The sequence below is a fragment of the Lolium perenne genome, chromosome 4 (assembly GCF_019359855.2).
Source record: "Lolium perenne isolate Kyuss_39 chromosome 4, Kyuss_2.0, whole genome shotgun sequence".
NCBI lineage: Eukaryota > Viridiplantae > Streptophyta > Magnoliopsida > Poales > Poaceae > Lolium > Lolium perenne.
In genome coordinates this window covers 395,114,524-395,139,538 of record NC_067247.2, presented here as the reverse complement: position 1 = coordinate 395,139,538, position 25,015 = coordinate 395,114,524, and the positions used below count along the sequence as shown (strand labels likewise).

Here is a 25,015-nt window from a genome sequence, read left to right as displayed (position 1 = left end):
TATTCTGTTATGTGATCAATGTTGAGAGTGTCCACTAGTGAAAGTGTAATCCTTAGGCCTTGTTCTTAAATACTGCTATCGCTACTTGTTTACTACTGCTGCGTTACTACTGCTTGTTTACTGTTTTACTGTGTTACTACTGCTGCAATACCACCACCATCAACTACACACCATCAAGCTATTTTCTGGCACCGTTGCTACTGCTCATACTTATTTATACCACCTGTATTTCACTATCTCTTCGCCGAACTAGTGCACCTACTAGGTGTGTTGGGGACACAAGAGACTTCTTGCTTTGTGGTTGCAGGGTTGCATGAGAGGGATATCTTTGACCTCTTCCTCCCTGAGTTCGATAAACCTTGGGTATCCACTTAAGGGAAAACTTGCTGCTGTTCTACAAACCTCTGCTCTTGGAGGCCCAACACTGTCTACAGGAAAGGAGGGGGAACGTAGACATCAAGCACTTTTCTGGCGCCGTTGCCGGGGAGGAAAGGTAAAAGGCACTCATACTCCGGTTCCAGGTAAAGTACTTTTCTGGCGCCGTTGCCGGGGAGGAAAGGTAAAAGGTACTCACACTCCGGACCTCGGCTACCAAGCTATTTTCCGCCATTGTAAGTACTCGAAGCTATTTCCTTTAGATCCTGCAATTGCAACTTTTTGTTTCTTGTTTACACTAGTTAGGCATAATGGAAAACAACAAAAAAATTAGTGAGCTTTTTAATCTTTTTCCTGATTTAGAATTGTTTGATGCGAAAATTAAAAAACCTATGGAACCTTATTTGCATGCTAGTAGCGATGTTATTAGTATGAATGCAATTACTGCTAATGCTATGAAGAAGTCTAAGCTTGGGGAAGCTAGTTTTTGTGGTCTTTTTAGCTTCCCATCTTTAGGGGAGAAAATTTGTTCTGATAATGCTTTATCTCCCATATGCGATAACTCTAATAATGCTTCTGATATTTTAAATCCACCTGCTGAAAGTATTCCGTATAAAATACCCATGAAAATTATTGAACATGTTATGGACAACCACTATAAAGGGGATGGAACTGTCCATCCTAGAGATCATTTACTGTTTTTGCACGAATTATGTGGGTTATTCAAGTGTGCAGGTATCTCTATGGATGAAGTGAAGAAGAAGCTATTCTCCGTTTCGCTGTCTGGTAAAGCGGCGCATTGGTATAAATTGTTGGAGAATAGGCATTCTCTTGGTTGGGAGGAAATTGCATCTCTCTTTTATTCTAAATTTTATCCTCCGCATGAAGTGCATATTGATAGGAATTATATTTATAACTTTTATCCTCGTGATGGAGAGAGTATTTCTCAAGCATGGGGGAGATTGAAATCACTAATGCTCAAATGTCCCATTCATGAGCTCCCCCGTAATGTTATTGTTAATAATTTTTATGCGAGGCTTTCAGGACAACACAAGGACTATCTGGACGCGTGTTCGGAGGGATCTTTCACAAGCAAGGAGGTTGAAGCTAGGTGGGATCTTCTTGATCGGATTGAGGACAACGCTGAAGGATGGGAGAACAATGAAGGTAAAGAGTCAGGTATAAATTATGATTATGAATGCATTGAAGCTTTTATGGATACCGATAAATTTCGAAATATGAGTGCTACTTATGGTCTTGACTCTCAAGTTGCTGCAAATCTTTATAAAGCCTTTGCTTCTCATTTCGAATTGCCTAAAAAAAATTTTGATAAGTATCATGAACCTTTTAAAGAGGCTTGCATGAAGAATGAAATTGTTGTTAATTATTGCCATAAGCATGCTCAAACTCCTAAGAGTGCTATTTCCTATAAGCATGTTAATTTTTGTGGAATACATAGACCATGTGGAATTAATCAAATCAAAGATGAATATTGTATCCATCATGCTAATGAAAAAACTAGAAAGTGGTTTAGGGCTCTAGATGATCTTGGTAAAAAGTTTGTGCCCTCTATCCTTTTATTTGTGAAGTTTGCCATGAAGTGGGTCATTTTAATTTTCAATGCTCCTCCAGTGATATATTGAACCCAATGAGTGCTGCAAATTTGTATTGTGATGATGAAATTACTCCTAATCAGCATGATGAACTTACTTTATTTTTGGGGTGTGAAGAATTGTCGAGAAAAATCTCTTTGTTACATATGAGTGATCTTGATATTGATGATGTCCTGCATGGGTGTTTTTCTTATTGCATTGATAATAGCCATACAAATACTTACATACAAAATATTTTAGAAGATGACACCTTGCCAAAATATGATAGGACTGCTGTGTGTTTTCAACTAATTAATGAAAAGGAGGGATTCTCCCAAGTTTCTTCTATTGTTTCTGAAAGTAAATCAGGTTATGCGGACAAGCCACCCTTCAAGCCTCTTCCTCCTAAAGAAGGGAACGAGGAGAAGGAGGAGAAGAAGAAGAAGGGAACGAAGAAGAAGAAGAAGAAGAAGAAGAAGAAGAAGGGGAATAAAAAGAAAGAGGTAACATCATATCCCCGCGTATATGAGATAACAATAGGTAACCGTAAGTATGTTGCTCCTAATGATTATTGTGATAATGAATCTGAATATGATGATCTTCCTATGCCCTTTACATACATTAGCAATCATGATTTGAATGAGCACACTACTTTTGATATTGCAAATCTCTGGGAAACTAATTCTGAAAATGATGATGATAATAATTGCCATAGTGTCAGTACTATCCATGCTTCCTCCCATAATGATATAGAAAGCTCTAAGCTTGGGGAAGAGGTGTTTGCAAATCCTTTAGCTACTGGTCATTATGTTCTTGATACATCTCCTTCTAATAACAATAATGGTGTGGACACGAGATAAACCGATTGTGAAGGATAACTATTCTATTTCTTATGATGACACTATGCCTCCGATCTCTAATGATTATTATAAAGAATGCTATGATATAGGTTCTAACTATCCTTATGAAACTTGTCATAGTCATGATTGGATTACCAAAAACAATCCCCTTAATAGGCAACTTGTTTACCATGTTCAAATTCTTGATAATAATCTTGCTCCAATTACTATTAATGAGAATAACTCTTCTTATGCCAAATTTAATGATACTTCTATGCATATGAACCATGATAAGAATGTTTTAAGTGATGGGTATATTGTGGATTTCATCAATGATGCTACTGAAAGTTATTATGAGAGAGGGAAATATGGTTATATGCATCTTAATAATATTAAGTTTCCCCTCTTTATGTTGAGAATCTTTAAGATACTCGTGTTTTATCCTCTTATGCTTGTCACTTTGTTCTTCATGAATTCATTTGTGTACAAGATTCCTCTTCATAGGAAGCATGTTAGACTTAAATTTGTTTTGAATTTGCCTCTTGAAGCTCTCTCTTGCTTCAAATACTATTTCCCGCGAATGGATTATTAAAACTGCTGAGCCCATCTTAATGGCTATAAAGAAAGAACTTCTTGGGAGATAACCCATGTGTTATTTTGCTACAGTACTTTGTTTTATATTTGTGTCTTGGAAGTTGTTTACTACTGTAGCAACCTCTCCTTATCTTAGTTTTGTGTTTTGTTGTGCCAAGTGAAGCCTCTAATCGAAGGTTGATACTAGATTTGGATTTCTGCGCAGAAACAAATTTCTATCTGTCACGAATCTGGAATTTTCTCTCTGTAGAAAAATCAGAAAAATATGCCAATTTACGTGCGTGGTCCTCAGATATGTACGCAACTTTCATTAGTTTTGAGTTTTCTGATCTGAGCAACGGAAGTATTTATTATAAATTCGTCTTTACGGACTGTTCTGTTTTGACAGACTCTGCCTTTTATTTCGCATTGTTTCTTTCACTGTGTTGGGTGGATTTCTTTGTTCCATTACCTTCCAGTAGCTTTGAGCAATGTCCAGAAGTGTTAAGAATGATTGTGTCACCTCTGAACATGTGAGTTTTTGATTATGTACTAACCCCTCTAATGAAGATTATGAGAAGTTTGGTGTGAAGGAAGTTTTCAAGGGTCAAGAGAGGAGGATGATATACTATGATCAAGAAGAGTGAAAGCTCTAAGCTTGGAGATGCCCCGGTGGTTCACCCCTGCATATATCAAGAAGACTCAAGCGTCTAAGCTTGGGGATGCCCAAGGCATCCCCTTCTTCATCGACAAATTATCAGGTTCCTTCTCTTGAAACTATATTTTTATTCGGTCACATCTTATGTGCTTTACTTGGAGCGTCTGTGTGCTTTTGTTTTTGTTTTTGTTTGAATAAATTGGATTACATCATGCTTATGTGGGAGAGAGACACGCTCCGCTGTTGCATATGAACACATGTGTTCTTAGCTCATGATATTCATGGCGAAGTTTCCTCTTCGTTAAATTGTTATATGGTTGGAATTGGAAAATGCTACATGGAGTAATTGCTATAATGTCTTGGGTAATGTGATACTTGGCAATTGTTGTGCTCATGTTTAAGCCCTTGCATCATATACCTTACACTTATTAGTGAAGAAATACATAGAGCTTGTTAAAATTTGGTTTGCATGAGTGGTTTCTCTAGAGTCTAGATATTTTCTAGTAAGATGTTTGAACAACAAGGAAGACGATGTATAGTTTTATAATGCTTGTAATATGTCTTTTATGTGAGTTTTGCTGTACTAGTTCGTGCTTGTGTTTGCTTCAAACAACCTTGCTAGCCTAAACCTTGTATCGAGAGGGAATACTTCTCATGCATCCAAATCCTGAGCCAAACAACACTATGCCATTTGTGTCCACCATACCTACCTACTATGTGGTATTTCCTGCCATTCCAAAGTAAATTGCTTGAGTGCTACCTTTAAACAATTCAAAATTTATCACCTCTGATTTGTGTCAATGTTTTATAGCTCATGAGGAAGTATGTGGTGTTTAGCTTTCAACCTTGTCATTTACTTTTGACGGACTCTCATATGGACTAGTGGCACATCCGCTTATCCAATAATTTTGCAAAAAGAGCTGGCAATGGGATTCCCAGTCCCAAATTAATTAACAAAAATAGACACTCCTCCATGGTATGTGATTGTTGGACGGCACCCGAAGGATTCGGTTAGCCATGGCTTGTGTAAGCAAAGGTTGGGAGGAGTGTCATCATAATAAAACTAAAATAAAAAGGCACTCCTTCATGGTATGAGATTGTTGGCAGGCACCCGAGGATTCGGTTAGCCATGGTTTGTGAAAGAAAGGTTGGAAGGAGTGCCACCCAAAAATAAAATAATTCATGGGAGCCGCTCTTGGAAGTCCGGTTGGCGAGGTAGTTAGTGTACCCATTACCATTCGTTGACAACAACAAACACCTCTCAAAACTTTACTTTTTATGCTCTCTATATGTTTTCAAAACCAAAGCTCTAGCACAAATATAGCAATCGATGCTTTCCTCTTTGAAGGACCATTCTTTTACTTTTATTGTTGAGTCAGTTCACCTATTTCTCTCCACCTCAAGAAGCAAACATTTGTGTGAACTGTGCATTGATTCTTACATACTTGCTTATTGCATTTGTTATATTGCTCTGCATTGACAACTATCTATGAGATATACATGTTACAAGCTGAAAGCAACCGCTGAAACTTAATCTTCCATTGTGTTGCTTCAATACCTTTACTAAGAATTTATTGCTTTATGAGTAATTCTTATGCAAGACTTGTTGATGCTTGTCTCGAAAGTACTATTCATGAAAAGTCTTTGCTATATGATTCAATTGTTTACTCATTGCATTTACATTGTTTCGAATCGCTGCATTCATCTCATATGCTTTACAATGGTATGATTAAGATTATGTTGGTAGCATGTCACCTCAGAAATTATCTTTTATCGTTTACCTACTCGAGGACGAGTAGGAACTAAGCTTGGGGATGCTGATACGTCTCCAACGTATCTATAATTTCCGATGTTCCATGCTTGTTTTATGACAATACCAACATGTTTTGTTCACACTTTATATCATTTTTATGCGTTTTCCGGAACTAACCTATTGACGAGATGCCGAGAGGCCAGTTCTTTGTTTTCTGCTGTTTTTGGTTCCGTAAAGGCTGTTCGGGCAATATTCTCGGAATTGGACGAAATCAACGCCAAACCTCCTATTTTTCCCGGAAGGCTCCGAACACCGAAGGAGAGTCGGAGGAGTGCCAGGGGGCCCCACACCCTAGGGTGGCGCGGCCCAAGGGGGGCGCGCCCCCTATGGTGTGGCCAGCCCGAGGCCCCTCCGACTCCGATTCTTCGCCTATTTAAGCCGTCGTGACCTAAAACCTCGACACCAATTGACGAAACTCCAGAAAGACTCCAGGGGCACCGCCGCCATCGCGAAACTCCAATTCGGGGGACAGAACTCTCTGTTCCGGCACCCTGCCGGACGGGGAATTGCCCCCGGAGCCATCTCCACCGCCGTCTTCACCGCCATCTTCACCGCCATCGCTGCCCCCATGATGAGGAGGGAGTAATTCACCCCCGAGGCTGAGGGCTTCGCTGTAGCTATGTGGTTCATCTCTCTCCCATGTACCTCAATACAATAATCTCATGAGCTGCTTTACATGATTGAGATTCATATGAGTTTTGTATCACAATTTATCTATGTGCTACTCTAGTGATGTTATTAAAGTAGTTCTATTCCTCCTGCACGTGTGTCAAGGTGACTAGTGTGTGCACCGTGTGGTTCTTGTCGTAGGCTATGATCATGATCTCTTGTAGATTGTGGAGTTAATTATTACTATGATGGTATTGATGTGATCTATTCCTCCTACATATGCATGAAGGCGATAGTGTGCATGCTATGTTAGTACTTGGTTTAGTCTTTTGATCTATCTTACACTATAAGGTTACTAAATATGAACAAATTGTGGAGCTTGTTAACTCCGGCATTGAGGGTTCGTGTAATCCTACGCAATGCGTTCATCATCCAACAAAAGTGTAGAGTATGCATTTATCTATTCTGTTATGTGATCAATGTTGAGAGTGTCCACTAGTGAAAGTGTAATCCTTAGGCCTTGTTCTTAAATATCGCTATCGCTACTTGTTTACTACTGCTGCGTTACTACCGCTTGTTTCTTGTTTCTTTGTGTTACTACTGCTGCAATACCACCACCATCAACTACACACCATCAAGCTATTTTCTGGCACCGTTGCTACTGCTCATACTTATTTATACCACCTGTATTTCACTATCTCTTCGCCGAACTAGTGCACCTACTAGGTGTGTTGGGGACACAAGAGACTTCTTGCTTTGTGGTTGCAGGGTTGCATGAGAGGGATATCTTTGACCTCTTCCTCCCTGAGTTCGATAAACCTTGGGTATCCACTTAAGGGAAAACTTGCTGCTGTTCTACAAACCTCTGCTCTTGGAGGCCCAACACTGTCTACAGGAAAGGAGGGGGAACGTAGACATCAGTATGCAACTTTCATTCAATTTGGGCATTTTCATTTGAGCAAGTCTGGTGCCATTTTAAAATTCGTCAATACGAACTGTTCTGTTTTGACAGATTCTGCCTTTTATTTCGCATTGCCTCTTTTGCTATGTTGGATGAATTTCTTTGATCCATTAATGTCCAGTAGCTTTATGCAATGTCCAGAAGTGTTAAGAATGATTGTGTCACCTCTGAATATGTTAATTTTTATTGTGCACTAACCCTCTAATGAGTTGTTTCGAGTTTGGTGTGGAGGAAGTTTTCAAGGATCAAGAGAGGAGTATGATGCAACATGATCAAGGAGAGTGAAAGCTCTAAGCTTGGGGATGCCCCGGTGGTTCACCCCTGCATATTCTAAGAAGACTCAAGCGTCTAAGCTTGGGGATGCCCAAGGCATCCCCTTCTTCATCGACAACATTATCAGGTTCCTCCCCTGTAACTATATTTTTATTCCATCACATCTTATGTGCTTTGCTTGGAGCGTCGGTTTGTTTTTGTTTTTGTTTTGTTTTAATAAAATGGATCCTAGCATTCACTTTATGGGAGAGAGACACGCTCCGCTGTAGCATATGGACAAGTATGTCCTTAGTTTCTACTCATAGTATTCATGGCGAAGTTTCTCCTTCGTTAAATTGTTATATGGTTGGAATTGGAAAATGATACATGTAGTAATTGCTATAAATGTCTTGGGTAATGTGATACTTGGCAATTGTTGTGCTCATGATTAAGCTCTTGCATCATATGCTTTGCACCCATTAATGAAGAAATACATAGAGCATGCTAAAATTTGGTTTGCATATTTGGTTTCTCTAAGGTCTAGATAATTTCTAGTATTGAGTTTGAACAACAAGGAAGACGGTGTAGAGTCTTATAATGTTTTCAATATGTCTTTTATGTGAGTTTTGCTGCACCGGTTCATCCTTGTGTTTGTTTCAAATAAGCCTTGCTAGCCTAAACCTTGTATCGAGAGGGAATACTTCTCATGCATCCAAAATACTTGAGCCAACCACTATGCCATTTGTGTCCACCATACCTACCTACTACATGGTATTTTCCGCCATTCCAAAGTAAATTGCTTGAGTGCTACCTTTAAAATTCCATCATTCACCTTTGCAATATATAGCTCATGGGACAAATAGCTTAAAAACTATTGTGGTATTGAATATGTAATTATGCACTTTATCTCTTATTAAGTTGCTTGTTGTGCGATAACCATGTTCACTGGGGACGCCATCAACTACTCTTTGTTGAATTTCATGTGAGTTGCTATGCATGTCCGTCTTGTCTGAAGTAAGAGAGATCTACCACCTTATGGTTAAGCATGCATATTGTTAGAGAAGAACATTGGGCCGCTAACTAAAGCCATGATCCATGGTGGAAGTTTCAGTTTTGGACATATATCCTCAATCTCAAATGAGAAAATTATTAATTGTTGTTACATGCTTATGCATAAAAGAGGAGTCCATTATCTGTTGTCTATGTTGTCCCGGTATGGATGTCTAAGTTGAAGAATAATCAATAGCGAGAAATCCAATGCGAGCTTTCTCCTTAGACCTTTGTACAGGCGGCATAGAGGTACCCCTTTGTGACACTTGGTTAAAACATGTGCATTGTGATGATCCGGTAGTCCAAGCTAATTAGGACAAGGTGTGGGCACTATTAGTATACTATGCATGAGGCTTGCAACTTATAAGATATAATTTACATGATACATATGCTTTATTACTACCGTTGACAAAATTGTTTCATGTTTTCAAAATCAAAGCTCTAGCACAAATATAGCAATCGATGCTTTTCCTCTATGGAGGACCATTCTTTTACTTTCAATGTTGAGTCAGTTCACCTATTTCTCTCCACCTCAAGAAGCAAACACTTGTGTGAACTGTGCATTGATTCCTACATACTTGCTTATTGCACTTATTATATTACTCTATGTTGACAATATCCATGAGATATACATGTTATGAGTTGAAAGCAACCGCTGAAACTTAATCTTCTTTTGTGTTGCTTCAATGCCTTTACTTTGAATTATTGCTTTATGAGTTAACTCTTATGCAAGACTTATTGATGCTTGTCTTGAAGTGCTATTCATGAAAAGTCTTTGCTATATGATTCACTTGTTTACTCATGTCATATACATTGTTTTGATCGCTGCATTCACTACATATGCTTTACAAATAGTATGATCAAGATTATGATGGCATGTCACTCCAGAAATTATCTGTGTTATCGTTTTACCTGCTCGGGACGAGCAGAACTAAGCTTGGGGATGCTGATACATCTCCGACGTATCGATAATTTCTTATGTTCCATGCCACATTATTGATGTTATCTACATGTTTCATGCACACTTTATGTCATATTCGTGCATTTTCTGGAACTAACCTATTAACAAGATGCCGAAGTGCCAGTTGCTGTTTTTGGTTTCAGAAATCCTAGTAACGAAATATTCTCGGAATTGGACGAAATCAACGCCCAGGGTCCTATTTTGCCACGAAGCTTCCAGAAGTCCGAAGAAGAGACGAAGAGGGGCCACGAGGGGGCCACACCCTAGGCGGCGCGGCCCCCCTTGGCCGCGCGGCCCGTGGTGTGGGGCCCCGTGCCGCCTCTTGACCTGCCCTTCCGCCTACAAATAGCCTCCGTCGCGAAACCCCCGGCATCGAGAGCCACGATACGGAAAACCTTCCAGAGACGCCGCCGCCGCCGATCCCATCTCGGGGGATCCAGGAGATCGCCTCCGGCACCCTGCCGGAGAGGGGAATCATCTCCCGGAGGACTCTACGCCGCCATGGTCGCCTCCGGAGTGATGTGTGAGTAGTCTACCCCTGGACTATGGGTCCATAGCAGTAGCTAGATGGTTGTCTTCTCCCCATTGTGCTATCATTGTCGGATCTTGTGAGCTGCCTAACATGATCAAGATCATCTATCTGTAATTCTATATGTTGCGTTTGTTGGGATCCGATGAATAGAGAATACTTGTTATGTTGATTATCAAAGTTATATCTATGTGTTGTTTATGATCTTGCATGCTCTCCGTTACTAGTAGATGCTCTGGCCAAGTAGATGCTTGTAACTCCAAGAGGGAGTATTTATGCTCGATAGTGGGTTCATGCTCGCATTGACACACAGGACAGGGACAGAAAGTTCTAAGGTTGTGTTGTGCTGTTGCCACTAGGGATAAAACATTGATGCTATGTCTAAGGATGTAGTTGTTGATTACATTACGCACCATACTTAATGCAATTGTCTGTTGCTTTGCAACTTAATACTGGAGGGGGTTCGGATGATAACCTGAAGGTGGACTTTTTAGGCATAGATGCATGCTGGATGGCGGTCTATGTACTTTGTCGTAATGCCCAATTAAATCTCACTATACTCATCATGATATGTATGTGCATGGTCATGCCCTCTTTATTAGTCAATTGCCCAACTGTAATTTGTTCACCCAACATGCTGTTTATCTTATGGGAGAGACACCTCTAGTGAACTGTGGACCCCGGTCCAATTCTCTTTACTGAAATACAATCTACTGCAATATTGTTCTACTGTTTTCTGCAAACAATCATCTTCCACACAATACGGTTAATCCTTTGTTACAGCAAGCCGGTGAGATTGACAACCTCACTGTTTCGTTGGGGCAAAGTACTTTGGTTTTGTTGTGCAGGTTCCACGTTGGCGCCGGAATCCCTGGTGTTGCGCCGCACTACATCCCGCCGCCATCAACCTTCAACGTGCTTCTTGGCTCCTACTGGTTCGATAACCTTGGTTTCATACTGAGGGAAACTTGCCGCTGTACGCATCACACCTTCCTCTTGGGGTTCCCAACGGACGCGTGTTGAACGCGTATCAAGCTTCGGCAGCTAGCCTGGATGCTTCATCCTTCAGCCTCTTCTTCAGCTCCTCCAGTTCCTCCTTTAAGGAGTCAACCTCCTGGCGGGCCTCGGCTGCTATTTTTATTGCGCCCTCTAACTTCGAAAAAGAAGACTTGACCTCCTTTTGCAGCTGGGCCTTGTCCACTTCCAGAGAAGTGTATTGGGAGGCGAAAGCCTCCAAAGAAGAGATGAGAGCTTGTAAATCCTTGAGAAATAAGGAAAAATGATTATCAAATGGAGAACTAATTGTCAACGAACAAATAATTTGATGAAGGCCCACTCGGGAGATGTTACATTAAAGCATGAAAGGCTTACAGGTTTCCCTGAAGGAGAAGCCATAACCGCAACAATCGAAGGAATATCTTTCCCCTTGGAAAGGGAAGAAGCTGTCGACATCTGGGCCGTGGGGGCTGCAGCAGGGGCCGAAGCCTCGGAGGCTGCGGGATTCGGCAGGATTGTGCAAGATTTAGCCTTATTGGGCGGAGGCTCGATGAAACCCTCGTCACTACAAAAGTGAAAAATTGGCAAAGTCAAAAGAGGATACGAATTGCAAAGACAGAACACAACCCTGGAAAAAGGAGCAAGGACTTACAGATCGAAAAGATCATCCTCGTCGGCAAAACCGCTAGATGGTCTCTTCGAAGGCAGCGCCTCGGGCTTCTCCGCAACTGCATCAACAAAGGCAGCACGATCAGCGTCATCATCATGCATTGACCCCGCTGTATCACTTATGTCATCGGCAGAGAATCGAGGATTGAAGGAAAAAGCTTCAGGATTCATCGGATCGTCATGATCATTTATCGGACTTGCATTTCCTTTAGTATGGGACCCTACAAGGACTGAGGAATCCCTTTTCTCGAAAGAATTATTCGACAGATCTTGCAAACATTCGGGAGCCATAGGGATCTGTCGAAGTTAAAAAGTGAGAATAATGGCAGGAAACAGTACAATAAGAGCGTAAAGGGAAAATTTACCTCGATTAGAAGATGATCAGCGTCGAATGGCGGGTGAGGAGATATCAGTGGGATTGAATCTTCCTGGCTAAAGAGGGTGAGACGCCAGACCTCGTCAAGCAGTTCTTTTTCGGATAACTCAGCTATATTTAATCTAGTCTTGTCCCTGGGACCCGAATACAACCACATCGGATGGGCCCTAGACATGATTGGCTGAACTCAATGTTTTAAGAACACGGCGGCTACCTCAGTACCTATCATGGTTTGACCATCGGATTCCTTGATCTGAAGGAATCTATCAAATAACTTATCGACTGTTGGTCTCTCATCGGGTGAAAGGATATTCTTCCAAGACTTTTTGGGCTTGGCTTCTAGGACATCGGAGAATTGGGGAAGCTGGGAGTCGGCTACTGATGAGTCTCTGATGTAGAACCACTTTAGCCTCCATCCTTGCACGGATTATTTCATTGGGAAGTTGAAGTAGTTGACTTCTTTACGAGCAACAAAACCAACTCCACCAATGATGAAGGACCCACCACTGCTGTTGTATCTCTTCACGAAGAAAATCTTCTTCCACAAACCAAAGTGGGGTTCGATGCCCAAAAACGCTTCGCAGAGAGTGATAAATATGGCAAGATGAAGGATTGAGTTGGGAGTTAACTGCCATAGTTGAATCTCATACATTTGAAGGAGATGGTGAAGAAATTTGTGAGCAGGGAGCGAAAAACCTCGGTACAGGAAGGATAAGAACATCACGGTAAAACCGGCAGGAGGATTGGGCCGTGAAATTGCACCTGGAAGAATAACATTCCCCTCGTCAGAGGAAATTATTCCGAGGCTCCAGGCTCTCTTTTCATCCCACTTCGTGGTGGTAGAAGCTGGCCAATTGCCAGGAGGAGGCCCGCTCGTGGAGCTTGACGGCGCTGGCGGCGCCGGACATGAGGGAGGAGCATCTGACGTGCTTCTCCGCGGCGGGTTTGGAGAAGTCTTGGCGGCGGCGGCGCTGCTCGCGGCAATGGTGGCAAGAGTGGGGTTCTTCTTCTTCACCATTATGGGATCTGAAGAAGATCTAAAAATGGCGGCGGCGGTGCTGTGGCTATGAACGAAAAGGACGAATGAGGAGGAAAAAGACGGAGGAAGAAGTGTGGAAAGGGGAGAATTTGCCCCGAGAGATTATAAAGTACAAGGGAGTCTGAGGATTGAGCGGGCACGTGTAGTTGTTTCCGATTTATTAAGGGGACTTCTTTTCATCATCAATCGCGGGAATCAAGGACACGCCTTGGTAACTGCACGCAAGTAGTGGTCAATTCTTAAACAGAACAACGCAGAAGTAGTATGGGCCCAACAGGTCGCATCCTGTCAGTCAGAATTGCAACAGTATTTACGTCATCAGTGACGTCATGAAAGCTCGCTTGTGGAATCCGAAGAAAAACTAAAACCATCGAGTGGTCGACTTGAGTCTACGCACGGATTGCAAGCATCCACGCCTAGACTTGGGGGCTACTCCCATCGGGAGCACTGGGCGTGCACTCGATAAATTTGGACTCGAAGGCTTTTCTACAGGGAAGGACATAAAAAGTATCTGAAGAAAGGGATGGAATGTTTGGCTCGAGTCTGCACCCAGTCGCAAGCACCCGTGCCCAGACTCGGGGGCTACTCCCATCGGGAGCGCTGGACGCGCACCCGATAAATTTTTCTGCACTCCAGGACCATGCCCGGGGACTTGATTCTGTGTAGGGTAACGTTGTTTTGCAGTTAACCAGCAAAGTTGGGCACGTTTCTCAATATCCTTTACGCATTAAAATCTTACTTGGAAAATTGAAGTGCGGATGCAAATGTATCAGTTGGCCTATGAAGACCTGTCGAAAACTTCGGCAGAAGAAAACATTCGAGTGGCACAACTTGAGTCTACACACGGATTGCAAGCATCCGTACCTAGACTCGGAGGCTACTCCCATCGGGAGCGCTGGACGCGCACCCGATAGAAGAAGATGATGCTGTTACAAGATGGACAAGAACTATCAAGAGAGAAGAACATTTGATGGAGGCATGCTCTAGTCTCTACCCGAAATATCTTCGGCTAGACACGCGGGGGCTACTGACATGGGCATTACCCTTCGGGTAACTGTTATTGCCCTATCCTGTACGGCCCAACTGGATGCCCAGGAAGACACCTAATGGCAAGATGGGCCACTACGTCGGTGCCGAAGAAGAATCCTTGAAGAACAAGACGAAGAAGCAAAGGATACAAGGAAAGTCTAGAATTAGGAGCCTTTGTAACCTAGTCGTACCCGGATAGATCTCTCGAGACCTAGCCCCTTATATAAGGGCCAGGAGAGGGGCTGCCGGAGGACACAATCAATCTTAGCAACTTTAGCCACTAGAAGTCTAGAGCTAGGGTTTCATAGCACTTAGCCTCTCGACGAGATCATAGTCGAAACCTTCGGCACCCCATTGTAACCTGATATTCTCATAATCAAGATCAGACAGGCAGGACGTAAGGGTTTTACCTCATCGAGGGCCCCGAACCTGGGTAAATTGCTTTCCCCGCTTGTTTGATAACCGATGTCTCGTGTCAGCCTACATGATTCCATCTACCCTAAGCCCCAAACGGAGGGCATTGCCGAGGAGTACCGTCGACAACAGAACTTATCCATGTGGACACATAGCGGTACTACTGCTCGCGGTACCGCTCGAGGTACCGCAATGGTCTCCAGAGCATACTGGATCCCAAGCGGTACCGAAGCGGTACCAGAGCGGTACGGCCGTAACTCATGTTACTGTACTTAAGCGGTACCGAGGCGGTACTACCGCTCGCAAGCGGTACTACCGCTCAAGGTACCGTAAATTGTTCTGTGGGACAATCTCAGTGCAAAACACCAGAGCGGTACCGTTGGGCGGTACCATTAGGGATAGCGGTACTACCGCTACTGGTACCGGTAGCACCGGCCTGACAAAAACTGCTTTCTCCTCTTTTCCTCTCCAACCATGTCACCTCGTGATACACACACAAAACCAGAAAACCTACAAGCTACGCTTCAATCCTCCGATCTTGACGTGTCCAGCGAGGTCACCGTGCACTTGCAGATCTATCGAAGACACTTTTTGCACACGGTGAGATTATTCAAGTGTTGTCATCAAACACACAAATCACGGGGTTTAGACTTTGCGCTTTCACTTGGGCCCCCTTGTGACTTCGCCCTTGAGGTTCGGGCCGAGCTTGGTCCTGGCGCGGCAGCTATTGTTGCAACTACTATGGGGGATGTTGGGCCGGGTGGTATGGCTACGGTGGAGGAGCATATGTTGGAGGCGGATAGGGCAGCAACGGAGGCTCGTACTGCGGGTATACATGGTTGTACTGCTACTACGGATAGGGGTGTTGTGGGTACAGAGGAGCGTAGTGTTGGATAATTAGGCACAATTTCCATGATTAATTCCAGAATATTAAGCATGACGACAGTAACTACTAACATGTGAAACTCGAACATACTAGATGCAGTGATCAACATGAACAGTAGCAGAGCAAACAGTACAACATCCATCGCTAAACAGATCGAGATATGTCGCACGTACCGATCTGGTGGAGGTGGCGGTGAAGGTGTAGCAGACGATGTCGCAGCAGTAACGTTGTTGATGACAACGTTGTTGACGACGGGTCGAAGTAGACGGCGTTGTAGACGACGGTAGGCAGCACCGCCCGACTTGGACGGAAGGCGACCCGTGATGAAGAGCTTGAGCAGTCGCGCAGAGCGCTTCCCAAAAACCTAATTCGCCCTCTCCCGTACAGGATCGCAAGGACGAGCGGTTCCTGAGACATGCTCTCCCGTTCGCCGATGCATGTCGGCGCGCGGGATGGAGTAGGCTACGATGGCGGCGCAAGCAGAGAGAGGTGGAAACCCTAACTCGTGTATATGATGTATTTCTGCGGTAGCCGGGCAGGAGATTATATAGGCTCGGGAAACCCTAGGCAACATAGGCCACGCCCACGTCGCACGAACATTTCGAGTCGGTTACAGATAGACCACGATCCGGGAGCGACCCGAACCGACTAACTACGACGCGTTTGTCTAGGACTCTGTTTGTTTTTCCTGAGCTGCAAAAAGTAAGGAAAGTCTCGGCTCGAGGCTCAATCCACTCACCACGAGCGCGGCGCGCGCGTCGCGTCGTGTCGTGTCGAGTCGAGACGAGCGAGGAGGAGGAGGAGCGCGCGTGTAGCACTCCTATTCTCACTCACTTACTAGTGGTGGAACAACCCACCTTATAAGGTGGTCTAACTTCCTCCCAACTTTCCATGTGGGACTAAACTTCCCACCTCTTGCCACTCCCTAGTAAGCTGCAACCAACTTGGGCTCAAACTCACAAGGCTGCCACTATGTGGGCTTTGAGATTTATAGGGAAATCTGAAATCTAGTATGGGCCACTTAAAGTGGGCCCAATATTTCAACAATCCCCCACCATATCTCAAATCCCATTTAGAGATTTTTCAATACTCACTGCTTGTTTATATACCAGTGTTTCAGCGGAGACTGTTAAGTTGAACTTCCGCCTAGAACCTTAAGCTACATCTATTCACACTTGAACAATGGACTAAGCCTTGAATTGCAAGTTTTGCGTGAACAGGGTTTCACTCAAAGTCATGATCAGTACATGGCTGCCAGTAGCCTACCCCGCGGGTGAAGCATATGCGTCATACTTCGTGGTATCTTAATGACTTTACTAGAGATCACCCAAATCTCATAGATTGCGACGTTTAACAATCAGACTCATATAGGTGTGTTATTTCAAGAATGCTCTGTAGGACAGCATCTTTGCTAATATAGCCAACATAAACACATTAAGGCTAGCTTGTTGCCAACCTGCCTTACAACAATTGAGAGTTGTGCATCTTCACATAGAGAGGGTTACATAATACTCTCCTCAATTAAACCACTAGTTTGTTCTTCCCAGGTCCTAATTCACGGGATCTCCGATCACAAAGGTTGGGTTACCACTATGGTGTAACATCAACGGGTCTCAAACCCATCTCCCTCGATGCACTTTCTATCACATTACGTGATAGTCCCTTTGTAAAGGGATCTGCCAGGTTTTTGTCTGTTTGAATATATGTAACAGTTATTACTCCGGAGTTTCGCAATTTCCTGACAAACTTCAAACGTCTCTTGACGTGTCTTGATGACTTCACGTTATCCTTAGAATTGTTCACTTTGACAATTACAGTTTGATTGTCACAATTCAAAAGGATTGCCGGAACAGGTTTTTCAACCACAGGCAAGTCCATCAAGAGCTCACGCAACCATTCTGATTCAACAGTGGTTATGTCTAAAGCAGTAAGTTCTGCTTCCATAGTTGACCTCGTCAATATGGTTTTCTTGCAAGATCTCCATGATACTGCGCCACCTCCAAAGGTAAATACATATCCACTTGTGGCGTACAGATCAGCTACATCTGAGATCCAATTCGAATCACTATATCCTTCAAGCACAGCTGGGTGCCCTGAATAGTGAATCCCATAACTCATTGTACCACATAGGTAGCGCATGACCCTATCAAATGCATGCCAATGATCAGTAACCGGGTTTGACATGAACCTACTCAACTTGCTAACAGCAAAAGAGATGTCGGGTCTAGTCGCGCTCGCTAAGTACATGAGTGAGCCAACGATCTGAGAATATCTCAATCTTCATCTATGGCAATCCTCCGGTTCTTGCGTAGTGTCACACTGGGATCATAAGGTGTTGGAGAAGACTTGCTATCAATATAGCCGAACCGGCTCAAAATCTTCTCAACATAATGGGATTGCGTTAGAGTAATCCCACCCTCATTCTTAATCAGCTTGATGTTCAGAATCACATCAGCTTCTCCCAGATCTTTCATATCAAAGCTCTTTCACAAGAAAGACTTGACCTCGTGTATTACTCTCATGTTTGTACCAAAGATCAGAATATCATCTACATACAAACATAGTATAACACCTTCGCTCCCACCATGGCGATAGTAAACGCACTTGTCAGCCTCATTGACAACAAAGCCTACAGAAGTTAAAGTTCTGTCAAACTTCTCATGCCATTGCTTAGGTGCTTGTTTCAGGCCATATAAAGATTTCAGCAACTTGCACACCTTTCTTTCTTCACCTTTTACTACAAACCCATCAGGCTGATCCATATAGATTTCCTCTTCCAACTCTCCATTAAGGAAAGCTGTCTTTACATCCATTTAATGAACGATAAGACCATAGGAGGCAGCCATGGATAGTAGTACTCGAATGGTGGTAAGTCTAGCGACAGGTGAATAGGTGTTGAAGTAATCTTCGCCTTCTCTCTGTGTGTAGCCTTTCGCTACAAGCCGCGCCTTGTACTTTTCAATAGTACCATCAGGTCTTAGCTTCTTCTTGAACACCCATTTGCAGCCCACAGGCTTGCATCCATGGGGTCGTTCTGATAGCTCCCAAGTTCCATTAGAAAGAATCGAGTCCATCTCGTTATGGACAGCTTCTTTCCAGTCATCTGCATCTGGAGATGTATATGCCTCTGCAATGGACGTGGGAGTATCATCCACAAGGTACACAATGAAATCATCACCAAAGGATTTTTCAGTCCTTCGTATCTTGCTCCGTTTAGGAGCTTCATTGTCATCCTTCTCAGTAACATTCTCATGTGATTGTTCAAAATACTCATTAGATGTACTGGACTCAGCAATTATCTCAGTAGAAATTCTAGCAATGCTATGCATATCTTTCATAGGAAACATATTCTCAAAAAATGTTGCATCACGAGATTCCATAATAGTATCAACATGCATATCAGGTACCTCGGATTGAACTACTAAAAATCTATATCCTACACTCCGAGGAGCATAACCTAGAAAGATACAATCTGCTGTCTTTGGTCCAAGTTTGCGCTTCTTAGTAATTGGAATATTGACTTTCGCCAAACATCCCCATGTGCGCAAATACGAAAGTGATGGTTTTCTCCCAGCCCACTCCTCGTAAGGGGTTTTATCTTTATTCTTGTTAGGAACTCTATTCAGGACATGACATGAAGTCAACAAAGCCTCCCCCCACCATGCCTTTGATAAACCAGCAGTGGCTAACATGGAATTCACCAAGTCAGTCAGCGTGCGGTTTTTCCTCTCGGCAACCCGTTTGATTGGGGTGAATAGGGAGGCGTCCTCTCATGAATAATGCCATGTTCCTCACAGAATTCATCAAAGATTTTAGGAAAATATTCGCCGCCACGATCCGACCTGAGACGCTTGATCTTTCTCTCTAGTTGATTTTCAACTCCGGCCTTATAAATTTTAAAGTAGTCTAAAGCTTCATCTTTAGTTCGCAACAAATAAACATAGCAAAATCTAGTCGCATCTTCAATCAATGTCATGAAATATCTCTTTCCACCTTTTGTCAACACACCATTCATCTCGCATAGATCAGAATGTATGAGTTCTAGAGGTGCCATGTTTCTCTCCTCGGCCGCCTTGTGAGGCTTCCGAGGTTGCTTCGATTGCACACAACTATGGCACTTAGAACCTTTGGCAATGGTGAAATTCGGAATTAAACTTAAACTGGATAGCCGAGACATTAAACCAAAATTAATGTGACATAAACGAGAATGCCAAACACTGGTATCATCACTAACATTGCCACAGATATGGTTCACAGACTTATTACTGAAATCAGAAAGCGAAAAGCGGAACAAGCCTCCGCACTCATAGCCTTTACCAATAAATTGTCCAAACTTGGAAAAAACTACTTTATTCGACTCTAAAACAACCTTAAACCCATCTCTGCATAGAAGGGAACCGCTAACGAGATTCTTGTTCATAGTAGGGACATGCTGCACGTTCCTCAGCTGCACGATCTTCCCCGAAGTGAACTTCAGATCTACCGTGCCAACACCACGAACAGAAGCATGTGATCCATTCGCCATCAAGACGGAAGAATCCCGGGCGACCTGGTAAGAAGTGAACATGGATATGTCAGCACACACATGAACATTAGCACCTGTATCAATCCACCAACATGGAGATTGAAATACCGAAAGAACGGTAAAGCGATTACCGTACCCATCAGCATTGCTAGCGGTCACCGTGTTGACTTGCCTCGCCTTTTTCTTGCGGTCTGCCCTCTCTGGACAGTCCTTAGAAAAGTGGCAAGTCTCTCCACATGTAAAGCAGCTCAGATCTGCTTTGTTTATCATCTTCTTCTTCTTGAAGGTTGTAGTCTTCATAGGCTTATTGAAGGAGGGCTTGTTATTCCCTTTGTTCTTGCTGTAGGGTTTCTTCTGCACCATGTTGGCGCTAGACTGACCCTCTTCTTTCTCAGTATTATCCTTAGCCCGAGCTTTCTCCTCAACATCAAGAGATGGTATCAGATTTTCAACTGATATCTCCTGTCTCTTGTGTTTGAGAGTTGTGGCAAAGTTCCTCCATGAAGGGGGCAACTTAGCGATGATGCATCCAGCCACAAACTTGTCAGGTAAGGCACACTTAAGGAGTTCAAACTCTTTCGCAATGCACTGTATCTCATGAGCTTGTTCGACTACAGAACGGTTGTTAACCATCCTGATGTCATGGAAGCTCTCCATGATGTACGATTCATCGTCGCATCGGTTGCACCGAACTTAGCATTCAGTGCATCCCAGAGCTCTTTACCATCTGTTATGTGCATGTACACATCACACAGACGATCAGCAAGAATACTCAGAACACATCCGACGAAGAGAGTATTGTTTTCCTTGAACTTGTTCTGATCTTGGTCAGATATAGTTCCTTCAGGTAAACCATCACTAACTTCGAACACTTTCAGAGACGTAAGCCAGAGCGTGGCCTTAACCTGCCACCTCTTAAAGTGCACACCGGTAAACTTATCCGGCCTCAGTGCATCAGCAAAACCAGCCATTGTTAACTCAGAAAATTGCCTACAATTAGGTTTTTAGATTGTTGGATAATTAGGCACAATTTCCATGATTAATTCCAGAATATTAAGCATGACGACAGTAACTACTAACATGTGAAACTTGAACATACTAGATGCAGTGATCAACATGATCAGTAGCAGAGCAAACAGTACAACATCCATCGCTAAACAGATCGAGATATGTCGCACGTACCGATCTGGTGGAGGTGGCGGTGAAGGTGTAGCAGACGATGTCGCAGCAGTAACGTTGTTGATGACAACGTTGTTGACGACGGGTCGAAGTAGACGGCGTTGTAGACGACGGTAGGCAGCACCGCCCGACTTGGACGGAAGGCGACCCGTGATGAAGAGCTTGAGCAGTCGCGCAGAGCGCTTCCCAAAAACCTAATTCGCCCTCTCCCGTACATGATCGCAAGGACGAGCGGTTCCGGAGACCTGCTCTCCCGTTCGCCGATGCACGTCGGCGCACGGGATGGAGTAGGCTACGATGGCGGCGCAAGCACAGAGAGGTGGAAACCCTAACTCGTGTATATGATGTATTTCTGCGGTAGCCGGGCAGGAGATTATATAGGCTCGGGAAACCCTAGGCAACGTGGGCCACGCCCACATCGCACGAACGTTTCGAGTCGGTTACAGATAGACTCGGCTCGAGGCTCAATCCACTCACCACGAGCGCGGCGCGCGCGTCGTGACGTGTCGTGTCGAGACGAGCGAGGAGGAGGAGAAGCGCGCGTGTAGCACTCCTATTCTCACTCACTTACTAGTGGTGGAACAACCCACCTTATAAGGTGGTCTAACTTCCTCCCAACTTTCCATGTGGGACTAAACTTCCCACCTCTTGCCACTCTCTAGTGAGCTGCCACCAACTTGGGCACAAACTCACAAGGCTGTCACTATGTGGGCTTTGAGATTTATAGGGAAATCTGAAATCTAGTATGGGCCACTTAAAGTGGGCCCAATATTTCAACACGTAGGAGGAGGCGGCTGCTGGTACCCATAGCGTGGCAGTGGCAGTGGCGGGCGAGCAGGTTCTCCCCCATGGATGGGTTTGGATGCCAATCAACCACGTTAACGAATAGAAGGATCCAGGAGCTTGACCAAAATTCTGTAGCATGTTGTCGCGATTCTCACATGACATGAGTTGGGAACACATGTCATTGAGCGTTGTGGAGGGAACAACGTTGATGGTAGCAAAAAGCGGATTGAAGGAACCATCCGTGCCATTCACAATATAGTTCTTGAGTTCATCATCATCCACCAGTTTTCCGACAGCAACAAGTTCACAGGCGTAGCCCTTCATCTTGGAGATGTGTTGTTGCGCTTTCATGTCGAGTTTCTTTGTGTTGGTGAGATAACCACGAATAGTGGACACCCTCGACTTGGACTAAGATGAGTATAGATCGTTTAGAGCACGCCAGACATCAGCAGCATGTGCGAGCCCGAAGACATGAGGGCGAACATCCTCGGAGAGGGAATTCACGAGGAAATTGGCAACCTGCTGATCCTGCGTGATCCATGTGTCATATGCCGAGTTGGGGACAATGATCTTCTTGTTCTCATCTTCAGCGTCCAGGAACTCGGGCGGAGCCGGATTGGATCCCTCGAGGAGACCCATGACACTTGCATCGCGGACTGTAGGCAGCATCTAAGCCCGCCAATACAGAAAATTTACTCAGGTGAGATTCGTACCCGGTGGCACACCGATTGTGGCCGCAGCAGAGGTTGTTGATGACGATGCCATATGGACGATCGAGGAGAGAGAGGGCGACCGGGGTTGTAGGCGATCTAGTATTTTTTGGCTGAGGCGGCTGGTTCCTGGGAGAAAACGGTGAGGGTTTTGGGTGTTTTTTTTTTGGATCAAACAAAGCTTGGGAATGGTAGGCGAGGGAGAGATCTGCGTCCTACTTGCAGCGATTTTGAGATCGGGATGTCATGGCCTGGCAATCGGCAGTGCGAGAGCACCGGCGGCGGCTAGAAGGGAGGAAGGGAGAGGCCTGATACCATGTTAAATTTGTGGGTGTAATGATACCTCTTTCGAGCGTACCGGTTGCGTGTTATATAGGCGGGGAATAGCCCCTCGCGTGGTTGTATAGAGGTGGGATACATATATGATTGGTGTACTACCTCGTATCGTATACGTATTGAGGTTACATCTCTAATAACAACATCATGCAGCAATGTCCGGTCAAAGGCAAAAACATATGTTCAGGTGTTTTCTTACTTACAAGCTGCCCAAAGAGCAGGAAGTAGGTCTATAACATAAACACCCTTCGGCCTAGCTAGCAGGAAGATGTAATGTGTTTAATTACCTATACATTTCAAATTTTGAATAGCTCCCAAACGCAAATGGGGCAATCTCTCGTAAGATTTCACAACAATTTCTCGCGGGCAGGTCGTCGCGTGAAGGTGACTAGAAGTTTACAGGGAGTGACAGAGAAACAATTAAACAGAGGAGGGTGGCCTAGGTAGACAGAGTGTCGCACCGAGATGCCTGTCGATCGAGAGAAGAGTTTTTCAGAAAAAACGAGATGGAAACTCAATCGATCTATCGACTTGCTACTTTGCTAGTGACAAGCAACCCAGGAGCCTTTCATCAGAGACGAAGATTGAACAGAAACTAACCGGCCAGAGCAGGCAGAGGCGAGCTACCCGACGGCAGAGCAAATCATCATTTTATTCCAATAGGCAATAATAGGACTATAGGAGCATACATCCCACACGCGAGTATGCACGCGCTCACTCACTCAGTTAGGCTAGCTAGTCTCATACTCTCTCAGACTCACGGAGTCAGCTAGCAAGAGTATCTGCTAGGAGGCTGATCGAGGTGCCTAGCAGGTTGGGACGGCGAGGTGGCAGGACTGGAGGGTCTTGCGGGCGTTGGGGCTCTTGATGTAGCTGCCGTTGGCGGGTTCCATGGCGCACTGGCAGAAGCAGCCCTGCTGCGCCGTCAGGTTCGCGCAGCACTCCGGCGTCGGCGGCGCCCCGCCCATGATCGCCGACACGCACACCGCCAGCTGCGACGCGTCGCACGCCGCGCGCGCCCCATCCGGCGCCGCGGCAAGCACCACCAGCGCCAGCATCAGAGCCCCCAGCGGCAGCATCAGAGCCACCACGGCCACGCTCGGGTTCTTCTTCTTCATCCCCATGGCCGTCGACGTTGGGTAGCCTTCACTCTCGAGAACAACTCAATTTACGCCTTCACTCTCGAGAACAACTCAATTTACGGATCAAAAAATGAAAAAAAAAAAAAACACATGTGTTTCCCCCCTTATATGCATGGATAATGTCCAGATTTTGCAATTTATGACATCCAACTACAACTTTTGCAAGAAGGGCAGAGTTCAAAGATGTTGTTTTTGCAAGGAAACTATGTGTTCTTTTTGCATAAATTTGACCACTTTATGTTCTACATACTAGCTTTTTCGTGCCTGTGATGGGATGATGCTAATGCAACATCAGTACCAGGGGATGAAGTTTGGTTATAGATTCTAGTTTCCTTATCTGCTAGTTTCTGGGGAGTAGCAGGGGCTGAAGTTTTATGTAAGCTCAGGGGATGAAGAAGAGTCTATTTTGTGAACACCACATCCGTTTGTTCTCTGGCGACAGATGTAATTTTTCCACAAGTTGGAGGTGTTGGATGGAACTATCCTACATACATGGATGAGATTTTTTTTTCTCGATAAGGTGCGCTTTATTAGTTAAGAGTTTTAAACCATTACACCCGACCTCTGCATATCTTAGATGCACACAGCCTTTGTTTAGTCTTGACACCAAAATGAAAGGCGAGATTACATATCATATTGAGAAATTGTAAAGACGCCTAAACTGGAGGAGCTTCGATCCTTAGGTTATGCTGTCATCCATGTAGGGAAAAAGTATC

General features: G+C 44.2%; 1 protein-coding gene across 1 annotated transcript; it reads right to left on the bottom strand.

Moving 5' to 3' along the window:
• Positions 1-23,869: 23,869 nt before the first annotated feature.
• LOC127349340 (non-specific lipid-transfer protein 2P-like) lies at positions 23,870-24,321 on the bottom strand. Its single transcript, XM_051375072.2, has one exon. It carries the CDS (start codon positions 24,279-24,281, stop codon positions 23,964-23,966), a length of 318 nt encoding a protein of 105 aa, XP_051231032.1. The 5' UTR covers positions 24,282-24,321; the 3' UTR covers positions 23,870-23,963.
• Between the last annotated feature and the right edge of the window lie 694 nt (positions 24,322-25,015).